Source organism: Sebastes fasciatus, chromosome 20 (assembly GCF_043250625.1).
Source record: "Sebastes fasciatus isolate fSebFas1 chromosome 20, fSebFas1.pri, whole genome shotgun sequence".
Taxonomy (NCBI): domain Eukaryota; kingdom Metazoa; phylum Chordata; class Actinopteri; order Perciformes; family Sebastidae; genus Sebastes; species Sebastes fasciatus.
The window spans coordinates 21,432,323-21,459,643 of record NC_133814.1 but is presented as its reverse complement, the minus strand read 5'-3'; the positions used below and the strand labels follow the sequence as shown (position 1 = coordinate 21,459,643).

At 41.4% G+C, this 27,321-nt stretch overlaps 1 protein-coding gene across 1 annotated transcript in view; it reads right to left on the bottom strand.

The window, feature by feature from the left end:
• Positions 1-634: 634 nt before the first annotated feature.
• The window catches only part of cox10 (cytochrome c oxidase assembly factor heme A:farnesyltransferase COX10), a 41,731-nt gene continuing 15,044 nt past the window's right edge, over positions 635-27,321 (bottom strand). Inside the window, exons 5-7 of the mRNA XM_074619936.1 lie at positions 8,661-8,731; positions 4,687-4,919; positions 635-1,750 (exon numbers count right to left, since the gene is read on the bottom strand). Coding sequence (XP_074476037.1) covers positions 1,320-1,750; positions 4,687-4,919; positions 8,661-8,731 — 735 coding nt within the window. The 3' untranslated portion in view covers positions 635-1,319. The remainder of the gene's footprint in view (positions 1,751-4,686; positions 4,920-8,660; positions 8,732-27,321) is intronic.

Sequence of the window (27,321 nt, the reverse complement as noted above, 5' to 3'; positions counted from 1 at the left end):
TGGATGTTGACAATATTTTCTTATTTTTAAGTGATAAAAAGACATATACAGAATTTCCAGTGTAAAACATTTGACTCTAATCTGTCAACAAAATGAAACAAGAATTTTGAACCTGGCTTTATCCAATGTTCACATTTCTGTTCTGGAAATGTATGCAAATTAGCACATATTTGAAAAGACAATGCCTCATTTGCATATTAAAACATACATTTTCAAAAAACTTGTACTACAAAAAATAATTAATCTTAATGTAAGTAATCAACTGGGGAAGTTTAATTGTGATATATATTCGTTAAAATTTTTTACCCTATTCACCTGTAGTGTCTTCAAAATGTATGAAATTTTACAATCCATTTCTTTAAAGGCCATCTTCTCAAAATTAAATCTCCACTTCAGTAGCACTAACATACACCAAACTTTCCAATTTCATTCCTATCTATATTCTGAAGGATTTTACTAAAGGGCTTGTTCATATATCATTCATAGCCTGATTTATAGAACATTTAGTCCTAAAAACATGGCAAGAATTGATTTTTAATGGCTGTTAACAGTATTTTCAGATTTATGGAGTGATAAAAAAATGTACCTTTATCACCTGGAGCTCTAAGTGGAAACAGCAACACAAAAGACAGAATTACAATCATGACGCGTTTATTGTTAGAGAACATTTGCCCCCATACCGGGGTCAGCTATATTCCCGTTGCTTTGGTGCAGGCGAACCGTGTTGAATTAAACCATTATTATGAACATGATTAAAGACCCATCAGTACATTTGCATGAATAGCAAAACACAATGAGGCTTACTAACCGTCAAGTATCAGGGATCAAGTTAAAGTCCAAACACAATGAACGGATATCAAGTGTCACAGCTGCTTCAAAGAGTTCATATTTTTCCTATTTTCATACGCGGACTGAAAATCAAACTTGTGATTTACATGATGTCTTCATGTCCATTATATATATATCCTGTTGTACAACGCAGACAGTGATCCCCGTGTGGATCCATAGGAGCAATTTCATACTGTACAAGATATATAACATCAGTCATGTACAACATGGAGAGGAACCACTTTATAAATAAATACAGAATATGTACAGCACACACACTGTGAAATGATTACAACCTGACGTGTGTGTGTTTTCTGTAAATCAGTTGTTTTGATCCAAATCATTTCCAGCTCATTTCCTGCAGTGAGCGCCAGTGGCTTCAGTTAAACACAGATAAAATAATGCGTCCGTCATCGCGACCCCTCCGAAGCACAACAAGTGGTTAAAGGAGTTAAAATAAAGCTCTCAGAAGCGTTCAGGCATCTATGAAACTAGCTCTGCAGCGCGAGCGGTGAAGCAGCCGGAGGTAGAGCCGGTTCCTCCCGATCCCTCCGAGGCTTCTTGCAGGTGAGCGCCAGCAGCAGCAGCATGGGCAGGTGCCAGAGGCTGCAGAAGAACAGCTTGCGGGCGCTGCTGCGGTCCCCTTTGCGGTAGAAGCGGAAGGCCAGGTAGCTGATGTACAGGTTGATGGGTAAGGAGATGACGGGGAAGGTCCAGGTGGTGACGTCCAGCACGGGCGCCACGGTGGCAAGGCCGATCAGGCCCACGCTGTGGCGCAGGGCCACCCGCTTGCACATGCCAGGGTGAGTGACGGACATCATGCGGTAGCCGCCGCGGGAGTAGTCTTCCCTCAAGTTCCAGCTGAGGGCGTTGAAGTGGGGGAACTGCCAGCAGAACAGGAAGCCGCCCATCAACAGAGCACCTAGGAGGTGTGAAATAAAAGTTTTATGTTGGTAATCTTTGGGTAAAGAGTAACTATTTTTTAATGGTGCAATGTAGAGCTGCAACGATTAATCAATTAATTGTTAACAATTAACTGAATCACCAACTATTTTGATAATTGATTAATCGGTTTGAGTAATTTTTTAAGAAAAAAAAAGTCTAAATTCTCTGATTCCAGCGTCTTAAATGTGAATATTTTCTGGTTTCTTTACTCTTCTATGACAGTAAACTTTGAGTTGTGGACAAAACAAGACATTTGAGGACGTCATCTTGGGCTTTGGGAAACTGATCAACATTTTCTGATATTTTATAGACCAAACAACTAATCAATTAATGGAGAAAATAATCAACAGATTAATGGACAATGAAAATAATGGTTAGTTGCAGCCCTAGCACAATGGTAACAAACAACACCTTCTCATCCCAACTCGTCATATACTGACGCTTTGTCAGACCCCTCGGAGTAACTCTTTTCGGTCGCAGTAAAAACGTGGTTAATGTTGTGAATTAAACAAAAACACTTGCTTAGGTTTAGGCAACAACACCACTATAGTTAGGTTTAGGAAAAAACAACATGGTTGGGATTAAAACTAGTACGTTCGTACAGTGAAAATTACACTGGAAGTTGCGAACAAGGGACACGAACGAAAAGTCGATTGTAATGTGACGCACGGGATACGAAAAGCGGAACAGCTTTTCCGACGTCACAGCAACTGAGATAGATAGAGAATATAAGGTGTAGGGCTGCAACTGACGATTATTTTCATTATCGACTAATTAAAATAAATAATAATTAATCCTTTTGTCTATAAAATGTCAGAAAATAGTGAAAAATGTCCATCCCAGTTTCTCAGAGTCCAAGGTGATGTCTTTAAATGTCTTGTTTTGTTCACAACCCAAAGATATTCAGTTTAATATGATATAAAACAGGAGAAATGCAGAACATCTCCATATTTGAGAGGCTGAAAACAGCATTTTTTTTTTTTACATTTCTGCATGAAAAATTACTTTACTGATGAATTGATAACGAAAAGAGTTGATTATTTTTCTATTCAATTAGTGGATTAAATCGTTGCAGCTCTAAAACGGTTCTTTAGTTCATGACTATAGCCAGCTTTTTGCAATAAAGACCAAGACAAAACAAACTTATAGTAGTCTAGTAGAGACAGCTGTTCTCAGATGCATCACACTGTTTGGTAATCATTAGTGTTACATTTAGTTTCAATGAGTCAAACCAGAAGAACATGTGTATAGACTGACGGGAAGCTTCCCCCTTTGTTTTTTTAGTGACCGTGGCTTGTGTTTCTCATTCTGCGTGAGGGCGACAGACCTGTTGACTGTCATGTTCACTGCAAGTACTAATCAGAGTGAGTCAGCACAACAAGCAACAGAGAGCAGCAAACAGAGCAGCAAATACAGGTCTGCTTTTGTCTTGCTTTTAGTAAACATGTTAAATCCTCACGTATGAAAAGCTTTGGTGTGATACCGGGCCTGATAGTTTGCTCTGCTCTGAGGGGACATTTAGAGAACATATAGATATATTTACTGTAATCATTGGGCTTCATCATTTAATAACACGCAGTTCACTCAGAGGGCAAGTTCATCCACATCTACATTATGTTTTGAAGCATGAATCAGGGCTCCTTGAATAGAACAGAACTGCTTCCATTTTTACAGATGAATAGACGAGAAATTCATTAAACGTTATGCTGAAAGAGCCGACCAAATATTTGGAGCGTAAATATAAACTTGTGTGAGCCCTTCTCGGGTTAACGGCAGCAACATGATGAAACACATTTCCTACAGTTGCCATAACAGAACACTTAATGTGTCCACCAAAACAAAGCTGATAAGCCCCTCCAGTTCTCTGTCTCTTCACTAACTTAACATCACATTCATTTGGCCGACGCTTTTGTCCGAAGCGACTTACAATCAGTGCATTCAAACTCTGCAGGAACAGGAACAAGAGCACTAAACAGCACAACAGGGGTTTTAGGCCGTTTGTAAATAAAGCTTTATGTAGTGTGAGATCAGGCCTGGTCAGAGAGGTCCTGATGAAGCCAGTGAAGAGCAACAAACAACAACAAGTATCAGTGCAGGAACACAGCAGTGTGATTTAACTAAGGCTGCAACTAACATGTCCAATGTTGATTCATCTGCTTTTTGTTTTAGTCTATAAAATGATTCCAAATTACTTGTTTTGTGCAACCAACAATCCAAAACCCAAACAGCTCAGAAGACTATTTGAGTAACTGCTGAATATATGTTAACAAAAGCTGTCAACTGATTAAAATATCGCAAATTATTTATTAATGGCACATTTTTTATCAGTTCAAAATGTACCTTAAAGGGAGATTTGTCAAGTATTTAATACTCTTATCAACATGGGAGTGGGCAATATGCTTGCTTTATGCAAATGTATGTATGAATGTATTATTGGAAATCAATTAACAACACAAAACAATCACAAATATTGTCCAGAAACCCTCACAGGTACTGCATTTAGCATAAAAGATATGCTCAAATCATAACATGGCAAACTGCAGCCCAACAGGCAACAACAGCTGTCAGTGTGTCAGTGTTTGGAGCGTTTTTTTGCCTCCTTCGTGACAAGCTAGTATGACATGTTTTGGTACCGATGGATTCCTTCTAAAACCTCTGAAAGATTGAACAGCAACCGGGTCTGCCGGCGGGCCGTCAGTGTTTTGGAGAATTGATACAGTATCACAAAACATAATATCGCGATACTCATGTGTATCGATATTTTCTTACACCTCTACTGTGCACGCAGCAAGAGGAGAGGGAGAAATCCTGTGGATATCCTCTATTATTAGTATTATTATTATCCTCTATAATCAGCCTCTAGTACACATGAGTCCACCAATCCCCCCGTATATCTCAGCTGATGAGTCGTACCTAGATCCAGACAACCTGTGGCGGCCGTCCAGCCCATGATGGGAGGTATCGCCCCCACCACTGCTCCCACCCAGGTGTTGGTGATGCTGAGCCTCTTGAGCGGTGTGTAGCAACAGGTGTAGAGGAAGATGTTGAGGGCGCCCAGGAAGCCCGTCAGGGGGTTTACCGCCAGCGTGAGCAGAGCGACTCCGGGAATACCACAGGCCAGAGCAAAGGACACAGCATGGAGGGGACTGATGAAAAGAAAGGACAGAAAAGGAGGCAGACAATGTGAGAATCAGATAAATCAGACAGGGAAAGATGTTTAAAAGATGAGTTTCAGATGTTTTTTTTAATAAAAAGCAAGTTACAATACACAGATTCAGGCTCAGACAAAAGCCCGTCACCGCCATGGGATCTATGGGATGATAAAGTTTTGTGAGGCTTGTGCAGACACCAGATAAGACAATGATAGCTCCACATGTTCAGCACACACACACACACACACCCATGGGGGCCACACACTAGCAGTCAGCAGCCGTGCATGGCTGAGTCTCAAAACGGGAGGCTTAGAGGAGCTCATCTGATAAGAGTTTGTCAGGGATAAAAGTAGCCCTGCAAGATGAAGAGCATGTGCACACGCCAGAGATCAAAACTAGCAGAAGAAAACCACTGCGGCTCAGGCTTTTAGCCGGATGAAGACTTCCTCCTCCTCCTCCTCCTCCTCCTCCTCCTCCTCCTCCTCCTCCTCCTCCTCCTCCTCCTCCTCCTCCTCCTCCTCCTCCTCCTCCTCCTCCTCCTCCTCCTCCTACTACTCCTCCCCCCCCCCCCCCCCCCCCCCCCCCATCTTTTATTGAAAGCAGTGATGGCAAGGTCTGGTTCAAATTCACCAGTAAATGCTCCATAAATTAAAGAGAGGGTAGATTAAAATCTTGACCAAACGCAGGCCTTTTTCTTCAAAAAGCAAACGGGGCTTTTATTTTGGTGGTGTGGCCGAGCGGGGAGATTGGTACATTAATGTGATTAGTGGTGTTATGTCTGTTTTATGTGGGTTGAGGTGGGGCCGCGCAGGCTGGCTACGGGGCTGTCGACAGTCTGGCTGTGGGCTGGCTCAGCGGGGGTCAGGGAGGGGAGGGAGTGCGTCACATGGCCTGAGGTGGGTTTACTGTCCTCTGCTTTGAGTCCGACGCAGCCGCAGTCATAACGTCGAGTGATGAGGCCGTCTGGTTAGACCGCGAACAAGGCCACGTATCCAAAAAGATTCACCCCTCAGGTTAAAGAAACAGGATGATTCTACTTAAAACCTGTTAAATATTCAAGTGGTCAGTAAAGTAAAGCAATGAACTTTCCAAATGTGTAAGCCTTGTCTACAACACAGTGGCTTCAGGGACTGGTGTAAAACTGGGAACAGAGAACAGATTATTAAAACCTACAAAGACTAGTCACTATTTCCACAAACATACACAGATATTTTGCTTATTGACAGCCAGAAAGGTGCACATATTGAACTCAAATACTGAGAACACCCTGTAATAACTAATCCTGCAAAGAGAACACTCAAGTGTTCGTGCACTCAAACACAAACCCATTATAAAAAACAGTTTGCCTCGCTAATTTATGCAGCAATTTGTGCAGGAAAGGCAGAGAAACCGAGGAAAGATGCTACTTTTGGTTTAGATGGTAAACTATGCAGCGAGAGCAGGAGGTAAGTGACATTAATAAGAATGAGGTGAACTTTAGCTGAGCTCTGCGCTGAGAGCTAGATTAACTGAATTATAAAATAACTCAAGAGTACACTGTAGCAGGGATCAACGTTAATGTTGTCCACACATGTGGAAGCCTCAAACACCACTACAAAGGACAGGGGGGGACTGTCATCCACATTTTACAAGAGAACAACAAAAGGTGGGAAAGATGATACACTGACTATTGTAGTCCAGACAGAAGATGACAAAGTATTTCCGATGCTCACATCGTATTGGGCAGACAGACTTCCGCAGTAAGACAGATGTAGGGGAGAGACATCAATTGGCTCATAGAAAGCCTGAAGACAACACGGACAATGTGTAAAATGTGGCCTTCTGATGGTTTGTTTGACAGGAAAGTCCAACCTCCCATCTGCTCGCCATCTCCACACAAGATTGTATGTGAGAGAGAGAGAGAGAGAAGAAGGGCGAGACAAAGAGCGAGCGATCATGTGTTTCTATGCGTCTCGGAGACAGACAGACACACACCTCCTCTCTCGTCAGGGACCGGCTAAAAGCCAGAGAGGAGAGTCTGTGTTTAGATAGCGAGAGAACATCTTCAATCACCAGCTCAACAGCACGAGAGTCCACTTCTAAACAGCATGTCAATGGAGGATTCCTGAACCTGGGATGAGATAGCTGCGGGTCAAGGTCCGGTTATAGTACTAACAGGCTGTTTTAAGTGCCTATGGTTGCTGGTATATCTCAGTAAGCATGTGGATCGGACTGTTGTGGAAGGCGTTTATGTCAGATTGTTTGCTTTTGTTCTTCCTGAATAAAAATGAAAAGGGCAGATAGAGGTCTTTTCCTGTGAGAGTGAAAAGCAAAGGAGGCAGTTTCCTGGCACTGACAATGGGTGAAGAGGACATGTGGTTGGTTTGTGTTTTTTTATGGTTTATGCATCAGTGAATATCTGTGCGTCTATTAAGGATGTCAGTCTCCCAGAGGGGCAGGTAGAGACGGGCATACAGTCAGATTTGTAGGAGCGAGGCGATGCACGCAGTTCACTGAGCATCAATGCAGAGGTTATCTGACATCTAAGCAGTAAGGGTGTTCAGGTAAACTACACCCGTCCTTCCCAGCCTGGTACCAAGCTCGCATTACACCTGACAGGTGTACAGCAGAGGTTCGTCAGTGCTGGCATGCAATTCTGTTATTGGCAGCTATGGTCTGCTGCTACTCTACATACACAGCTTTTTAGCACCATGACAACTCGATAACTAAAAGTGGAACAGAAGGGTGTAAATAAATAGGGATGTTTGCTCAGTGCTACTGTTTTATTTAAAGGTACTACGAGGAAATGTTGTGTTGATTTTGGCGGCCCCTGTGGACAAAAGCGGTAGTGTTTCCGAGCACCAGCGTCCCTTTAGAAAACCTCTCATTTTACTGCAGCAGGTTTCAACAGTCTGCCCTGCGCAGTACTGTTTCTGGTTCTCCTGTGCCTCCCTTCTCTCCAGCAGGCCCAGCAATACGGCTTGGGTCTCCAGCAGCGTGGTGTCTGCGTTGGCTCCCAGCAGGGATCAGCAGAGCAGCGAGGCGAAGCTCTGCTCCTGGCCGGAGGAGGAGCCACTGAAGCCGGATCTAGGTCTGTCTGCGGTGGGCTGGTCGCTGCCAGATGCCCCGCTGGAGTCTGAGCTGAAGGAGTTTCTAGTGAACCAGCATGATTTCATCTGATTTTGTGCGGAATATGACCAGGTGGCCCCGATGACAAGCATTAAGTATAACTATATAGAAATAGCCAATCTTCTCGCTGATGGTCTCGTTTACTTATGTAGGTCATGTAGAGGCATCAGTATAACATTGAAACTGTTTCCTAACCAGTTAAATGTTCCTTACAGTAACTTTAAGGTGTGGTCATTATAATATTGCCTGCACATACACATATGCATTGACATCACAAGCCTGTTAGATCATGTTTCGTCACTGGAAAAATGTCCCTCAGCAAACCTCGACAAGGATAAGGTCAGTGAGCATTGAGAACAGTAGCAGACTCTGACATTCGTCCAGTATGAATTGCACAAAAGGCAGCTCGGGAGGCTCAGTTGCTGTCATGTAGTGTTGCTGGGCTGCCTGCCTCAATACCGAGCCGAACTCCAACTCATGCTGAGCTGCTGCGTCTCTCTCCTCCTGTACACTCGACTCACTGTCTTTTTAAAAGCAATAAAAAGTGCATATGGGGTTGCTGTGCCAAATTTTTCATACCATGAGGGAAAAAAGCTGTTTAATAGGCACAAAGACAGAAATCTGTACCTGATTTGCCCTCTGACGAGCGGGCGGTTCTTCGTGCGGTTCATGTTGGAGTCGAAGGGCACCTCAAAGTACTGTGGAGACAGAAATACAAGTGGATTAATGCAGGAGACACACACTATATCATGAACTACTTCAGGCAGCAGTGAAAATTAATCACTTTATTTGTTAAAATGCATCTATAGTGTTGCCTAAATTCTGCTTAAGTGGGGTTTGTTTTATGTGTGGTTCTTGCACACCTCCTACACCGCAGTACAGATGTGGTTTGGTTAATTTTCGAGGTGCAAAGTTTGGGCTGAGATACAATACAGCAGACAAAGATTTATAGCGCAATCCCAAAAGGTGTGAATGGAAACAAACAGTCACTATGATGCAATTCTCTCTGATGTCGGTTGTGCTGAAGTTCACATAAATGTAAAATCAACTTGGTTAATTTATAATCATCACAGGACGTCCACCACGGCTGCCTGTGTGAGTCTTGCTATGCAACATCTGGAGAGAAACAATGTGCTTAAGGCCCGGTCATAGCAAATCACTGAACCACCCTGCACTTGGAGAGTAAATGGACTGGAGGTGGAAGGTGGAGGCAGCGAGCTGTTGGGTGGGAGGTGGCGGCGGCGGCGGTGGTGGTGTGGGTGGGTGGGGGGTGTTCTGGGATACAACTATGTGAAAAACTACTTATACTCCTGTTTTATGATCTGCTCTGGAGGAGTATGCTTCAAAGTGCTCCCATGAGATTGGCAATGTGTGACTAAAATGCAAACACATGGGGTGCTTAAACGCAGGAACTAGCTAATCTGTGTGTGTGCAAGTGAGTATGTGTAAGCGAGCACAGGGATGTGTGCATTTGCTTGCCTGCATAAGAGCCTTTGACTAATGAAGAAAACAGATAAAGCACTTAAGACTACGGAATATCGAGATCCATCTCCTCTGATATATGGCTCACATAAAATATCTAATAAACAGATAATCCACTTTTCTCTTCTCTAACCCCAGTTCCTAGATTTACCGCACCTCGTGACATCGGAAAAAAGCCACCATATTATTAAAAAACTCCTGGTGGAAACAATTGCGTTTCATTTCGTATAGATTTTTATTTTAGAAGAACATTAAGGAGAAAGCTGCACCATTAAGGTCTGATGCACAAGATATCTCACAACACTCAAATGAGACTTGGAGTTGAGATCCAAATACAAATCAGCAACGGAAAGATCAAACATGTCTGATAACAATTTGACCTTCTTAGATGAGGTTTTGGGAGGAAGACCGATCTTCTCAGAGCCGGTGGTCAACAATACTTCAAAATGACTGCCGAAATGCCAACCTGGAATCTCTATTTCAACTGTTAGGTCATTGCATTACATTTTAAGGCAAGTGTTTCACACCAAGCATGGATTTTTGCCAACATTTTTTCGAGACAATTAATAAAAAAATGATTTTGAGGGTTCTTATGAACGCTTGCACACATCTGCGGAACATTCGTGCGGGAAAAAATATTCGGACGGGCCTCAATTTTAGCTGATTTCCACCTGCGGAAGTATATGTTTTACTAATGAACTCCTTTGTTCCAACTCTTTGCCATCATTATGCATAATAATTATCCATGTGCTTCTGTTTGTTGAATGGAGAGTGTGTATTTTTGGCATGATGGGCGTTTGTTTTTGGACACGACTATCTCAACAACCAGCTTGAGATCGCCCAGCAACAGGGATACGATGAAGATGGTAATGTAGCTGATATGCACCTGATAATGTTATATGTTGGTCACGGAACAAGGCTAGCTACAACAGCTAACGTTAGCTTTAAATTGGGGTTTGATTCGTTTATGTATTGTGTAGTTAAGTTAGCATAGTAGACATTCTCGGTCTGGATAGGTTGTGTGGAGCAACGTGGATAATTCACACCGGACTCAATGTGCATTAGTTGTCAACGTGGAAACATTTTTGCATTGCACTGGTGAGAAACGTCATTTACCCTGGTTTGCATGAGCCAATAGTGAGTTTCCTCAGGATTCCTGGCAAGAAATCGATCACAGTGACCTGGTACAGCTACCGCATAGTCATAGGTGAAGTTATACTACTATTTTGTACCATTTTCAATACAAAATTAGCCTCCGTATCGAGAGAAACAGAGCCTTTGATGGTCGAGTCTACAACAGTTGGACAAGTAGGTAAATATATCTCCATATTTGGCTCCAGTTACTGCTGAAATTGCAGAGGCACTAAAACCCTTCGAGCACCCAAAGACATTCAAATTAGCGGTTATAATATAAGTATATACGTATATAATATATAATAAGCTCTCTCCATACGCTCCAAAGAAAACCTCCTGCTTCCCCTTTTTCCGTCTTTGGTTCAGTTGTAGTGGAGCACCACCTAGCTGGGTCTGACTGGACTGGGCCAAGCTAATGGACAGCTGTGTATGCGGCTGTGGGACCCCAAGGCCCGGGCTGAGGTGTTAATTCTATTTCCTGGGTCAGGAAATGCGTCAGGAGGTCAGGGGCCGCATGAGAGAGAAATGCACTTTGTGGCCAGGCCAGAGCAGAGCGGTGCTGAACCAGGCCTCGGGCAGGCCCGGGGCCAAGCTCGCTGCAACACTGCTCACATAAAAAAAGGATCCACTTAGTTTCCAATAACATCATCCCACATGTAAAAATAAAAAAGACCCCAATACTCTGTGCATAGCTGTGCACTATGCCCCAAAGGCATATAAGACACCTGTACAGTATATAAGAGTGAGAAAAGTATCTCAAAACCCAAGAGCTACAGCGTAGCCTTTGTTTGGATGAACCTGCCGTGTGTGTTTGCGGATGATTTCATGTGAATGTCAAAGTCACCCCACTGCGTGCGCTGTTGTCATTTTACAGTTTGTCCAGTTCTGCTCTCGTTCCTCCCTCTCTGCCTTTTAAGTCAGAGTGCCTCATCTGGTTCGCATCAGTGGCCCTCTCAGCCCATGTCATTATTTCCGCCCAATGCTGCCATGTGTTACAGTGAGTGAGGGCATTAAAATAATTGGGCCATTTGTGTTTTTGTGTGAGCACGTGTGTTGCTAACAGGTAGGTCTAAAAGTTTGGTGCATCAGTTTAAAATTGACACGTCTTCACCTGCTTTGAGTCGAGGTAACTTGACTGTGTAATTAGCTGGAATAACATTCAGTGGTTATAACGTTTAATCTCAAGTAAAGCTCTTCTGACCAGTGTAAATTTACAGCACCATTTCTAAATGCTAATAAGCCTTTAATCAATTGTTATAAAAATTATGCTTACTCCCAAAATACTGTTACTATTTAGACCAATGGTTCCCATTGTTGTAACTTTTTTGGGGGTGATGTCAGCGGGGGGCTCAGCTTTTCTTAAATACAAGTAATGGGGGGCTTCAAGGAAAATAGGTTTGGAACCACTGATTTAGAGGCCAATAAATATATTATTTACAATCTGTCAAGGCCTTAAGTTTTTTTTTTATTAATAAATACAATTGTATTAAATAAAAAGTAACAACTCTTAATATCAGGGTAATTATGTTGTTTTACTTTGTCTTATCACAGACGAAAATATCTTAATTAGTAAGGACAGCTACTTTTTTGAAGCACACAGCATTTTATATCTATTTACTTTATTGATTCAGTCCTCATTATCGAGTACCTGGTGCTCCTTTTAATGTAGCTTCTATTGTGTATTGTAGTTTTATGTTTATGTGTTTTAATCAGTCATGTCTGGATATGATATGTTGTGTACACACATTTTGCACATGCAAAACCAAAGACAAGTGTCTGCCTTTTGCACACAAAAGGTAAACAAAGTATTTCCTATTTTATTTCTTTTCTATTCTATTCTATTCATAGGCCTACAATCAATTATTAAAGTAATATAAATGTTTTTTTAAATAATATTTTGTATTGTGTTCTGTAGCATTTTTGAATAATATCTGGCATTGGGCTTGTTGTGGCAGGAAAGTCTGGACATGATTTCCTCTCTTCATTTCCAGCATGAACAACAATGTTCAAATTCAGTTTTCATTGTGATGATGTGCACAATGCCTCTGGCAAACAGACATTGGTTTGTTTGTTTTTAACCCAATGTGTCTCTCTAATCGCTCACCAAAACACCATGACATATCTGATTGAAACTGCCGGCTACTGTTTATTTTGTGAACTCTACAGCCCACTCGTGATTCACTCTGTGACATTGCTGAGCAGTGGAGTATCATGGTGGCGTACCTTCATCTACAGAGAGGCAGTAAGGAGGCTGAACCGGAAGTTAAGGAGAGCCTGGCTGCTGCTATCAATTATGAGCACAAACACATACACACACACACAAAAAACCCATAACTGTAGGGACAATTATCTGCCAGATGAGGACGGAAAACAGGCGAGACCAAAGTGAGAAGCAAAGGAGAGGGGGTGTGCCGTCGCCAGATTCTCCGAGCGAGCAAAGACAGAACGTGATCCATCGCCAACCACCGGGGCTCAATTGATAACAGGCCACAGGGACGCATTTCCTGTTCTTGTGTAGAAGAAGATAACTTGGCTTTCATGATATCATTTATGGCGACGCATTAGCAGAAGGAGTTTAAGGGCTGCCTAGTTTTGACGAAGTGTGTAAAATGTTTCACTCAGTGGTTATCGTGGAGTTGGCCTGTATAACTATTAGGGGTGTAAGAAAATATTAATACACATGAGTATTGCAATATTATCTTTTGTATCGATTCTCCAAAATGCTGTATTGATTTGTAATTAACCTATTAAAAAAAACAACGGACGCTATTCTGTCTTTCGGAGGTTGTAGCGAGCTAAATAACTCTCCAAAGTTATGCTAAATTTTGGCGAGGAAAAACTGGCACGGCCATTTTCAAAGGGGTCCCTTGACCTCTGACCTCAAGATATGTGAATGAAAATGGGTTGTATGGGTACCCACGAGTCTACCCTTTACAGACATGCCCACTTTATGATAATCACATGCAGTTTTGGGCAAAAACCAAGTCGTTTTTTGCATGCAGTACAAATGTGTTATTTTCGCCTATTCTATAATGATGTATTTGAATATTTCTGCATACTGGGGTTCCTAAACAGTCTTTGAATTGCATACATTGGGTATGACTGGAAAGCTGAGACTCTTGTGGATCCAATGAGTCCAACTGTATTCATGTGTAATGATGTTAGTCCCCATAGCAGCCATTTCACATAGACTTTGTTTACTCAGATTTTATACATATGGTGTGTTCTTTGTACTATGACAGTTTTCCTACAATAAATTGAAATAAATTGCAACATATTGAACCGTTGATACGCATCGTATTGCCAGATTCTTGCCAATACACAGCCCTAATAAATATTAAGGAGAATGAACAAGACTGAAAATCTGACAACCTTATGCTTGGATTGTGCACCAGTTACTCCTTGTGCTCCCCATGTATGAAGGAAGGGTTGCTTTACCAACCCCACGCCTCCTATCTGCCGGCAAAAACAGCAATCGGAAGTGCAGTGAAGGTCGGAGACGAGTGATACAGTAACTACACGTTTACTGTGTTTACTCCTAAACACAGGCACAAGAACACACACAGCTGAGCAGCTGTGTGGCTTTGGCTCACAGGAACATCAGCTGGCCTAAACAGTGCGTCTCTATCGAGGGAAACCCAGGTGCACAGCGGGCTAAACCCAACAATAAGACCAAGTCATCACTTGTCAGAATGTCACCTGTTTGCACACTGGAGTTGAATGGCAGACTCAAACATCCACGGAGGCGGCGGCGGGAGGGGGTGAGGGTGGTGCTGCGCTGCACGCGAGCCAAGTCTGCTTAAAACAGCACGAGAGCTCTCAAAGCCCCCTTGAACGCCAACTGTGAACTGTCTCTGATCAGCCACTTGACAAACAAGCAGCCAAAGATTTACATAGATTAAGCTTTCCTCAGAAGTCAATTCAATGGTTCTGGCAGACATTCACAACGGTTTGAAGTCAAATGAAAGAGATGGAACAAAACAGACGAGGCATGCAACCTGACTAGTCACAACACAAAAATGCTGGAATGGCAGATTAAGGTTATTTCAAGGTGTTTTTTACGGTAGAAGTGGGACTACTCTGTTCTGTCACAGAAATGCTACTGATGTCTCTTGAGTCAAATGAATAGTCCTGGAGCTATGTGAGCAATGCTGTGTTTTTACACTGCTTCCCTGAAGAACCTGTTAAACACTTCCAAAGTACTTATTAAACTGTTAGCAAGAACCTGCATGCGTATCAGTGTGGAGTTATGAAGCAGTGGGGAAAAAAGTCAGAAAATATAGAAGACAAAGCAGGAAGATGAAAGAGGGGAGCTGTCACTGAGGAACAGAGTGCATTGTAATTAGGGATGGTATGGGTGGTGGTTTACAACTAGGGATGCAACTAATGGTTATTTACATTGTCAAATAATCTGTTATTTTCTTGATTAATCGATGAGTTGTTTGGTCTATAAAATGTCAGAAAATGGTAAAAAATGACGATCATTGCCCAAGATGATGTCCTCAAATGTCTTGTTTTGTCCACAACTTAAAGATATTCAGTTTACTGTTATAGAGGAGTAAAGAAATCAGAAAATATTTACAATTTAAGAGGCTGGAATCAGAGAATTAAAACGTTTTTTCTTGAAAAATTACTCAAACCAATTAATGGATTATTAAAATGGTTGGCGATTAATTAAATAGTGGACAACTATTGATTAATCGTTCGGCTCAAGCAGGTACAGAATGGATTTTAATTGTCACATTACATAAAATGCATCATGCATCTGCATGTTAACCTGTGCAACTAATAGTGTAGGCTTCCCTTTAGGAAGTCAATTAGTCGACTAATGGGTAATTTTGATCTTGTTAACTAAGATTTCTTTAGTCGATTAGTCATTTTTTATGCTTTTTTTGTGGTGAATGACTTATTTCTAAGAAATTTATGAGCACATCTCTGGTAAACACAAGATTTAAAGTGGTGCTTTTGTGTGATTCTTTGAGGAGAAACTCAGATCTGTCGATTAAATCAACTCATCGATTAGTCCAGTGGTTTACAAAGTTCTACAGCGTCCTCAGCAAAAATCTGATTAATTTATTTCCACTATAAAGCCATCCATAAGTAATATAATGACAGAATGTATGACTGTTTAGGTCATGGATTTAATACACTTTCTGTAATAAAACATCTAAAAGCAAAAATCATATCAGATAGGGAGACCCTGGAACAAAATCTTGGGGGTCTCTGGTTTAATTTGTGTCAGTTTGGGAACCACTGGATTAGTCGACAAAATCGTATGACTGTCAGTCGACTAACAATTTATTCTGTCAAGGACAGCCCTACTTTCCTTTTATACTAAAAACACAAAGATGAAATGATGCAAAACGATAATGAAATCATCCAGAAGTTGCACATGGTCTGGTTGTAAAAAAGTCTGAATATAAAATACCTTCATACAGAAATACAACTAGAAACTGGAGTTTGGCAATAAAGTGTTTATAAAAAGAGCACTGAAGACATCTCCATCACTTCATTGCTGTCACTGAGAAAATAGTAATATTTAGTTCACACTATCTGCAGCGGAGGTGAGAGATAAAAACAGGAGACATGTGTCTGTGTCTGGAATGCTGCATATGGACAGCTGGCAGATGTTTCTGGGGCTCCTCGCCCTCTGCGATCCTTTGATGTGATGAAATGATAGGGGATCGGCTGGTGTGATTAGACATGAAAAGATCAAATTGTTTGCGCTGTTCAATTCACGAGAGAAGAAATCACATAACCATATGAGTCAGACATCTTCTCACAACTGAATAATCACACTTCTATATATCAGAACTGCTGCTCTGCATTACAGTCTCCTTTCGTTCTTCCTAGAGCCTGCAGTACTCCGTCTGGCCAAAGAGTGGATCAAGTGTCCCTTCCAGCCGAGTGCTGAACCCTCACCTCTTCTCCCTCTCTATACAGCGGTCTGTGTGGAGCTGTTGGCAGCAGTCCAGCTGGCACAGCCTCTCTCTTGATTGATGGCCTGAGTGTGGGACAGTGAAGTGCTAAACTGTCCTTATGTTAATCAGCCAATTAATGCCGAGCAGAGCCACATTGCCTTTGCCCTAATCAGTCCCTTCGCCTGTGAAGATACGGTCAGGATCTGGGAAAGCTTGCTGCAGAGCAGCGGCATGCTGTACTCGCACTGCCTGGGCCATGAAGAGAGGGAAGGAGTGGTGGAGCAAAAAGAGGATGAAGCTTGAAACAGAGACATTGCTAAAAGTAGAGGATTATTCTTACATGCTGATTTCTTCTAATCCATGTGATCAAAAGGAGGCTTTGACAGCTCCTGCTCTGCCTCCACAAACAACATAAAACAAGTTTTTGTGTGTAACAAAAGATATGAGAGTGTTATTTCTGTTCTGTGTAGAAGACCGCCTTAAGCTGATAACGCAGGAGGCCTGGGGGAATATTTTCCTTGTGTTTAGAAATCATGCCGTGTGTCAGATCCAGTGGGCTACCTCCAGGTCTGAGAAGTGAAGCCAATGCAGAAGTGCCTTAAACTTGCATTATTTCTAACAGCCAGCAGGGGGCGACTCCTCTGGTTGCAAAAAGAAGTCTGATTGTATAGAAGTCTATGAGAAAATGAGCCTACTTCTCACTTGATTTATTACCTCAGTAAACATTGTAAACATGAGTTTATGGTCTCAATCTCTAGTTTCAAGTCTTCTTCAATACAGCATGATGTTCATTTAGTAAATTATGGTCCCGTTTAGAGTCAAATAGACCATAAAGCAGGGGATGCTTTAGGGCGTGGCTACCTTGTGATTGACAGGTCGCTACCACGGCGTTGTCCGGTCTGGCAGTTGTCTGTGTTTCGTCTTACAACTTTAACCCTTTCAGTGTGTTTTCAGTTCATGAGAGTTCATTGTAAAATATTTGGTCGCCTAAAAATGTCTTATTCAGAGCTTGGTTGTACTTAGCTTCGCCCTCTTATGTCACTTCTGGTTCCGAAAAACCATGAACCACTGGAAAACTGGGCTACTTACTATATGATGAATCGGATCATATCACCATTTTCATCATTAATGACGACCAGGCAACAGCGTCTCCTAGTGTGAGGGAGGATTCTGATTAAAAGCTTAACTCCTGGTAGATGGCAGCAAATCTTTAAGATCAAGAAACCCTCTCTAACATAGAGATTTTTCATTACAGTGTATGTTTGTTTAAAGTCACAGAAAGTGCACCTACCACTTATGACCCCAGGCCTTAATTCATTAATTTGCCACTTTAGTCAAAATATACGTCACACCAGAAGAATCTTTGGACTTGGAGCCAAATCTTTCAGTGAAATGGAGTTTCAGTATTAATCTTCATTTGTAGAAAGCGGTTTGGTATCATTTGCCACTGTACTAGATACCGGGCCATGCCGGCTCGCACATACATTTCCACTCCACTGTAAATATACCAACTGTGCAAACAAGACAAATTCCTTTGTTGGAGTGCCGGCGAGCCATATCTCTAGTCTGAGCCTGATAAGTTAACCGTCTTACTAATGAGGGCCTTTCACTCCAGTTCCTGATTACAGTTAACTTTGTGCACACTTGACTGCTTTCCATTCAGCCTCACATACTGTGGGAAAACAGTAAGGTCAATACATAGAACTAGGCTCTGTGTGTGTGTGGTCATTTGTTTAAAGAGAAATAAACAGTCTTTTCCGCCATCAGCGGGCATTTGCAAATAACTGAGGGTGTGACTGACATGACATACAGTTTGAAAGGCTCTCAACAGTTTGGGTGCAGTTGAAAAAGAGGCATGTGCATGACCGTGTGTATGTTTGAGAGAATGCGAGTGTTTAGATTTTTCGTCTGCAGCTGCGTCCGACCACAAGGAGAATGGAACGGGTGTGAATGTGTGTGTGTCGGCTTTAATGCTGCTCCGATACGAACGGTCCTGGAGATCTGGAAGAAACGCACTCCTTGGAAAATTAGCTAAGCGATAAGGTGCGGACACATATGAAGGCCCTCACTGTTCTCTCGAACATGACAGCAGCCATCAGCACCTCTGGCAGATTTGTATTTGCGGCAGTGACCCCACGGCAAAATCCAGCCCTTCATCTAGACGGGCTCATTCAACAAGCCTTTCAAATCAAAATGATGAGGACCGCAGAAGACACACAGCGAGGTCTAGTTCTCTGTGTTTTCTCCACTCATCCACAGCATTACCTTTTAAGGACATCAAATTTAAATTCTGCATGAAGGTCAACAACCTATTCATGAAACAAGTCGACTTGGCAGAAAAAAAAGCTTTCAATAAGCTACAGTGTTAGGAATACCACAAGATGCCTGTCATGACACGCACTCTAAAGAGTAGGGTTGTAATGGGTCAGTACATTTCCGAAAATTTTAAGGAAATTTTCCACAAGAAAATTAAGCTTGGAGCTTTTTTCCCTCACAATTTCAATATAAAAAGCATACCTTTTAATAGTGAACTTATTTGGGAGGTTGGGGGGGAATACACATACAAAGCAATACTAGTTCTTATGGCATGTTTTGGTTAAAAGCATGCCTAGGGTTGCAAAGGTCTGTTCATTTCCGGTAAATTTCCAACATTTTTACAGGGAAGTTGAACTTGGGAATTTTGGAATTTTTTTTCTTACAATCTCGACATAAAAATGTTACCTTTCAATAGTGAATTTATTATATAATCTGATATTAAGGAAGCCAATAGAGAGGATATGGAGGCTCGAGAGGAAAAAGATTTTTTGGAGAGAAGCAATTATTTTGGAGGGGGGTCATGAGGTCAATGTTAAATGCGTCAACTAATTTAATTAAAGTCCAACTAAACTAAATTGTTGATTTTTCTTTTGTATTAGAAGGGTTTACACTTACTGTATGTCTGGTTATGATATGGTAAAAGGTTTGTTTCTATCTGCAAAAATAACCGCCACATTTCCATTTTATTACTGTTACTGTTAGTTCATGTTTCCACCTTGAATATTGAGTTTTACAACCCTAGTAAAGAGCGAATCAGCCAGCTGTGATTTTTAATTTCTAACAGGAAATTCATTTACTTGTAGTTACTCACAACTTGAGACAAGACAACCGGTGTTTTGGCAAAAAAAAAAAAAAAAATGCACACCAAACAGATGATCCATCTGATTCCAACCTCTCTTTTTCTTTTGCCATACTGAAGTAAAACAAAACTGATTTTGCCGTTTCTGTTAGTTATTTTATCTCTGGCTTGTGGTAAGCACTCTGGCATGATGGGACATGAGTCACAGCTCTCATACTGGTCTCATACATCCTGTAAATCCAACAAAGTGAACACAAAGTGACACAGACTTTACATTGTTCAATCAGCATCTTTGTTCTCCCTCCCTTTCTCCTCGCCAGCATGTTCTGTAAACTAGACGTCTGATAACACACATGCAGCTCAGGTTGGTGCAGTGCACAACAGTCTGGCTCAGGGACAAGGCCAGGAAAGACTATTGTATTCTCCCTATAATGTGAATGTGACAGTAGATTTGCAGGTTTTGTCTTTGCAGTGAAGTAAAACTAATAAACTGAATCCCATCCTACAAAACTTCACAACCACCTCCTTCTTGATCCAAATAGGAAAAGACAAAGAGAGCACATGGTTACTATCAAGGTTCTGCAGGGGGTGCACTCTTCAACCATCACATTGGGCCGGTGTTAAATAAAAAACGTTACATCTCTGATTATAAACTACAAAGAGCTGTGGTTTTTCAGCCCATAAACTCAGTTTAATGCAGCCTCCCCCAGTGTGCTAACCTCTTTCTTTATAGTTTCACGTTTGAGTGACAGGAAACAGAATGAGGAAAAGATTGAACTATGTTTATACAGAGGTGGAACATTTGCTGATACACTCAACGCAAGGGCACAGACAGTAAACAGTGGCAAAAAGCAGCAGGATGTAAATAATTTATCCATGAGTTTCAATCTTGTTTGCCAGAGCAAATGGGAGGAGACTGTGTGAACTGGGTAACAAAGTTCCTGTCAGAGTCTGTCCTCCTCTTCTGCCAGAGCTTTAACCCCCGCGAGACCCATCCTTCTTCCTGCCATATTCTCTGTATCCCCTCCGCCTCTCTCACTATCCCCTCAAGTGGAAAGGCAACCAGTTAGCTTCTCAACGGGTTCTGGGAGTGAGCTGTCAACCATCTGTCCTGTGAATGTAACAGGAATTCTTCCTGTCAGGATGTGGCGTGACACAGCTTCCAGTGTGTCTGAATGGGGAAGAGTAAGTGCTGGCACGGTTCCTCGGGGTGAGTCGCAACGATGGTCACAAACCCGAGACACTATTTTAGTCTAGATTATTGACAGACAACTGGAGCACAATGGTGAAATCTTCCAAATAAATATCTGAAAATGTCATTTTACTGGTCTATTTAGATAAAAAAAAAAAAGAACTTACATGGCTACGGGATAATGGAGTTAGGGGGGAAATAAAAATCGATTCATGTAAGAATCGAGATTCTTATCTTCTAAAATTCTGAATGGATTAACAACTTCCAAAAATCAATAAAAAAAATGTTCTAGAAAAAGTACCTAGATATTCTTACTGATGGACAGTAATCCTTCCCACTAGGGCTGTCAACGAATGCTCTGACTAAATACATCCAGATTTACATACTGTATATAATACAATATTCTCTATATATAACAAGTAGAAATTCAAATATGAAAATTAATATTCGATTGTGAAAAAAAGCAGCACTACCGCGTCTGTCTGCCGTGCGCACACTGAATGCACCGCATGACAGGAGTCACACAACGTCATTTGTCAAAAAAACAACACGAACGCTGTTCAGCTATAAGCCATCATCAGCGCGATTTATGGTTTATAGCTGAAACACGTTCGTATTTTTGCCCAGAATAAATTAAGAAAGACCCTTTGTCTGTGAGTGCCGGTGATTTGTTCCTGTTCTTACTACTACCTGGCACCTGATACTGTTCAAAATTTGGAGACGTGCTCGCTGCTACTTTCTATTTTGACACCGAGTTGTAACAGCAAGCGTTACGTTACGTCATGTAAACAAACCACGTTCCTATCAGCTGTGCGCTCCAGATCAGACCGGAGACGTAACCATTTAAAAGATGGGTGAGTGGTCCTTGCTATCTTTCGATGGTTGTACCTTTTAAACAGAAAGCGACAGCAATAAATAGAAATAGGAAGTCCGACAAAAGTTAAGCTCAAAACTGTGCAATGCTGCGTCGCTCGTGGCCAAAATCACACAAAATACCTTTTTTACATTGTTATTTTGTTTACAATTCATTATTTTATCAATGTAACGGACAGCATTTCTTATTTTTTGTATAACTTGAAGTTGTTAATCTTGAAGTAAAATGTTAAATGTTAACTTTTGCCTTTGCGTGTTAACCACACCACCTTTATTAGTGCACAGAGGACTGGAATAGATCCTAAAACTAGCACCCCCAATGTCTAAAAGTTAAAGACATCTTGTCCGTATCATATCATTTGCTTCTGGAGAGCAACATTTTATCTGCCTCCTTAAAGCTGGTGTTAAAAGATATATTTCCATCTCTACTTTACAGCACACTGACTGTAAAAAGGATGGAACAAAGTCTTCAACACAGACAGATATTTCAAAGTGGTAAAGTGCCATTAAAAAGAGTTGGCTGGTGAAATCGGAGCCACGATTCCCCGACCCACCCTGTCTCTTCATAAGCAATTACTGCAAGAGAAGCATACAGATAAAAGGTCTACAGCACAGGACCTAGTACCACTACTAATGCACACACAGCGGAAATGTTTAATCCCCAGGATCTGGATAACTGAAACAAAGACTTTCAAAGTAACACACACACATGTATGGGTATAACCACTCATGGACCCTGATGTCTATCATTCTCAGACTGATTACAGTTGTGTGGGTGTAAAATGAATGGGGACACAGCAGTGGTTACTTCCTTCTACTTGAATAATGACTGTACCGTGACATTAATGGTGTTCAGAGTAAAACACGTGTTGTGTTTCAAGGTCTTTTTTTTTTTTTTTTTTGTTCGTGGCTGTTGTGTTGGAGGCATGTGGGCAGGCAGATAATGCCATAGAGGATGAGTGCAGCATGAGTCTTTGCTGAATTGGACCTGAATGATTATAAAAGGTCTCCTTTATCACATGGCAAAATGTGCTCCTAATGCTGTTGTAGACACAACTTTGAGGGATGTATAAAACAACACAGCCTTAATGACAGAGCACCCAGACTTAAGTTATACAGCCACACTTACAATAGACACGTCACTTTTGTTTGTGGGCTGACAATGCAGCAATGTTTCTAAAAGCTGGCTTACAGGTGAGCATCGGCAATGAGAGAAAACAGTAATTAAGACGTACAGCATGGAGGGGTAAAGTAATGTTATGCTGTAGACATAAACAAAGAAAGAAAAAGAGTGTTGTTTAACAATCCTTATGTAATCCCCAGGTGGGGTTAGAAATAAAGCAAAAAGTACAGCCTCATATAGAGAGTAGAGAGATACTGTAGGTACAGTTATGTTCAAGTTGCTGCACACACCCAGAGACACACACTTTAGTCTGTCTTGTGAACGGTAATCAACAGTTACTACATGACAGAGTCTGACAGACTGCCGTGTCATCATATAGCTGAAGATCCTTTTAACTATGTGCGGTGTCTCCTGTGACACAGAGACAGACGAGTGTCCACACCCGACCCAGCCAAGCAGGAAGACTAACTCAGGTGAGACAGGAATGGCTGGCGGAGGAGAACAGGTGGACCGACATGCTGACAGAGTAATGCTACACTGAGGCACAGACACAAAGGCAGACATCCTAAACCTTTTGTGCTCTGTAGGGGTGGAAAAAAATCGCAACTGTTTTTTTTGTGATTTTGAAATAGATTTTTTAATGCCAGAATCAATATATTTGTTTCATTTGAGTCTATGTGTAGGTAGAAGAAAGTTACCACTTTTATTGTTGTAGTCTGAGTAACGTGGCGTCATATCCGTTCCGTGTCCGTCAACCAAAACAAACAGCAGCATTCAAACGGCGCAAATGATTAAATTTAGAGTGACAAAAGCTGGTTTAATTAAAATGGCGTATGCAAAAGTAATCGACAGAAGTGAAGCACGTCATAAACTCTGACTGAGGGTGAGAAACCTTTCACTTTTCTCCTTAGTTTGATGTTCAGTTCCAGATTTATATATGTACTTAAGTATTTATTACTATCACTTAGAGGTCAGTTAGTTATATAGTTTGTAATGAAGATTGTTCATTTCTGACAATGTCAAATTCTTTCGTGGGGGGTATTGTACAATTAATTGTCGGCTTTTTCCTGCTTCAAACTATCGTTACTATATCGGCCTTTAAAAATCCACTAACGGTCGACCTTTAGCCACGAGTGCACCAAATATAGTTCAATTTAACCTTTCTTCCCCAACTTCACAATGTCTAATCACTCACTATTTCAAGTAGCTAGTGATGAAAACTGTTATCTGTGTAACCTGACTGATAAATTAACAGATTATTTTAAAAACTGGACTGAGATTTATCACACAAAAAAAACTATTAATGTTGGGAAACAGGGTCCAGTGAAAAGGGAGGAAGCAGCCTTTTCACTGCCTCATTTCAGATACGTCCAATGCTGAGATTAGAGACTGTTTTAATGAAACAGTGTGCAGTTTGCTTTATCTAATCACCTGAGGTGCACCCATAACATACACAGTGAAACACACCTCTATCCTGTATGCATATGCATTTAAGGGAAGATAACAGAAGATTTGTGTATTATGAGAACGTTTTGAGAGAGAACAGAAGTTGTTTCATGTACCTGAATCTCAACAGCAGTAGACATTGATTCAGCTCGAGTGTAAAATAGAAAAGCTTTCAAAAACGTTATATATTTTTAGAGTGTCCTCTGGCCCTAACAATGAACAGTCTTGGCATGGAAACAATAGTCCTGAGAAGAATATCTCTGCTTTTAAAATGTGACTATTATGAGCAAAAGCACCAAAAATCATATAAAACACAACCTTTTTTGTATGCTAAATATCACCTGTGGCTGTTTCCAACTGTTCAGGGTACGCTGTGTGACTACATAATGAAGGACGGAAGACTTGGGTGGCACTTGAGATTCAGGAAATTCAGTCTGAATAATAGTCATTGGAGACCAGGCATTTTTAAATTTCAAGTATTAAGAGCAGAAGCTGAAAGCACGGAAACAATTTCTCAAACTACAGCGGGGAGAGAATTGACAGCGAGTCTAAATCTAAGGCACCTCGTAATAATGTGATGTCTTCATAATGCTCAGGCGATAGAGAGCACTTTACAATAGTGAAGCAAAAGGAGTTCTGAGGAGTTTTTCTTCAATAGATGAGGTGAAATGTAATGCATTCAAATTTAGTGAGGACCTTTACTTAAAGGGCCAGTGTGTAGGATTTAGGGGGATCTACTAGCAGTAATGGAATATTTTTCATCAGTGTATTATCACCTGAAAGTAAGAATCGTTGTGTTTAAGTTAGCTTAAAATGAGCCCTTCATATCTACATAGGGAGCGGGTCCTCTTCACGGAGTCCGCCACGTTGCTCCTAGAGAGAGCTTTTCACGTTTTAACTTTACCTGTAGGCCACCGTAGTTTTCCGACACCCTTGTGAAACTGCGGTAACGTAAGCCGCAGATTGTAAAACTGTGGTACCGCCAGCCGCTGTCCGACTTCCGTTGCTCCTAAAGTAGTATTATTATGGTAAAGATAGCTTCTGAGTGAGGCAAACGTCGTTACCATGGTTTTGCACTCGGCGGCTCATGTTACCACAGTCTTGGAAAGGGAGGATTGAACGGAGGGGTACTCAGTTAATTGCAATCTGCAACCATACCACTAGATGTGGCCAAATCCTACACACTGTACCTTTAAATCAGAAGGGAGACGGTGCACTGAGAGTCAGTTTCCTGTATCTTTTGCCACTGCCCCGCCTCTTTAGGAGACTAGCAGCAAGTCTTGAGTGTAACGAAGTGAACACAGATTATGAACGATTCTTTTGCCCTATAGTCACCAAAGTAAATACTGGACCCATTTTTCACAAGCCACATATCTTCTGCACATTCTGATACTAAAATGACATTTTTCAGACCGACAAATCCGGACAAAATTAACTTTGTTCGAGACCTCTCTCTGTCTCAAAAACACATTCTCACGAGATCTGACAACTAATGTTCACTAACACCCTAGCTAACGAATTTTCGTAACGATACATATAGCTGTGTAAATATCTAATGTTAGCAAAAGAAAATATAAACACATTATGCAAATATAACCCAATCTGCTTTCATCCATCCACACAACGTACACAACACTTCCAAACGAGGAGGGGGGATGGAGGGGAGAGGGGAACACGCCATGACTGCGCCACACCATTTCGTACCATTGGCGGAGCTTGAAATGGTTGATCTTTGTTATAGAGTATCTTTGGTTTAAATAACTGCCACTAGCAAGCTTTAAGATAACACATGCCTCTTTCAGCAAGTGGGAAAATTGAAAAATGTATTTAACCCTCCACGTGACATTTAGAAATCAGTCACATACTGTACAGATTGTAAAGCCCTATGAGACAAATTTGGGATTTTGGGCTAAATAAATAAACTTGACTATTAAACCGATATTTTGAGAATGTGAGACACACCCGAGGCTTAGGGAAAAGCCCTGGTGCATGTCGGTAACCATTTTGTTTTCCAGCAGCGATGCCCTTGCCCTAAAAGCTTCTCGGTTTGAATCAAATTAGCATTCAGTGTTGGCTCACGGGCACGCCATAAACAGGGCTGCTTTTGTTAATTATCCACGGATCTCAGCTTTACAAAGAGTGTTCCTACTTGCCTTTGGCTAAGTTACCTTCAGATAGAGAGGGTAAACTTGAGTTTAAAAGGGAAGAAACGGTAAACTTGTACACAAATACAAAAACGTGATGTCTTAAGTGGATGCCCTAAATACGTTTTTTTTTCTCTGAATCAACTCAGCCTTGAAAAAACAAACCATTTTCTAGCCGCCGTAAAACCAGAGAAACTTTGTCATGGTTTTTATTCTCTTAATTTTTTTTTTATTTATCTGCCCTTTATATCTGAAAAAGGGTCTCAGATCAAAAGCTTGTGGTGTTATCAAAATAAAGTTCACATATCAGCGAGTTTAGGAACCGTCATTGTATCCACGTGTACAATTATCTCTCCAGCAACTGAACAGAAGAAGGCAGGCCAAAAACACAGAAAGCTAAATAACTATTAAATTTCAGCTCAGCAGAAAAGAGCATTTGTTTTTCACCTCTCTGTCACTGATTTTAATGCAATACAGTGCCACACATCAAAACACAGTATCAGCTGAATATCATTAGCATCACATAAGACAGTCATTGTTTTTTCAGTCATAACACTTTAACTCTCTTCATGTCATAATGGGTACGTCGGAGCTGCTCAGCTAAACTAAAAACATTTGGGCTAAGGCTTGGCAATATCCAGTGATATTACATCCACTGAATAGGCATGCAAACCTCCGTCCGGCCCCCGTCTGCTAATGTTCAGCAGTTCAAGGGATTGATGAAAAGCAGAGAGAGCCACTTCTAAAACGAGCGCATCTTCAGCAACCCATTATCACTGTTTGCAAAATTCTTCAGTGTGGCACTAGTGGCAGAGGAACGGTTTGTCCTCTAGACATACAGGGGCCTCTGCACTGACT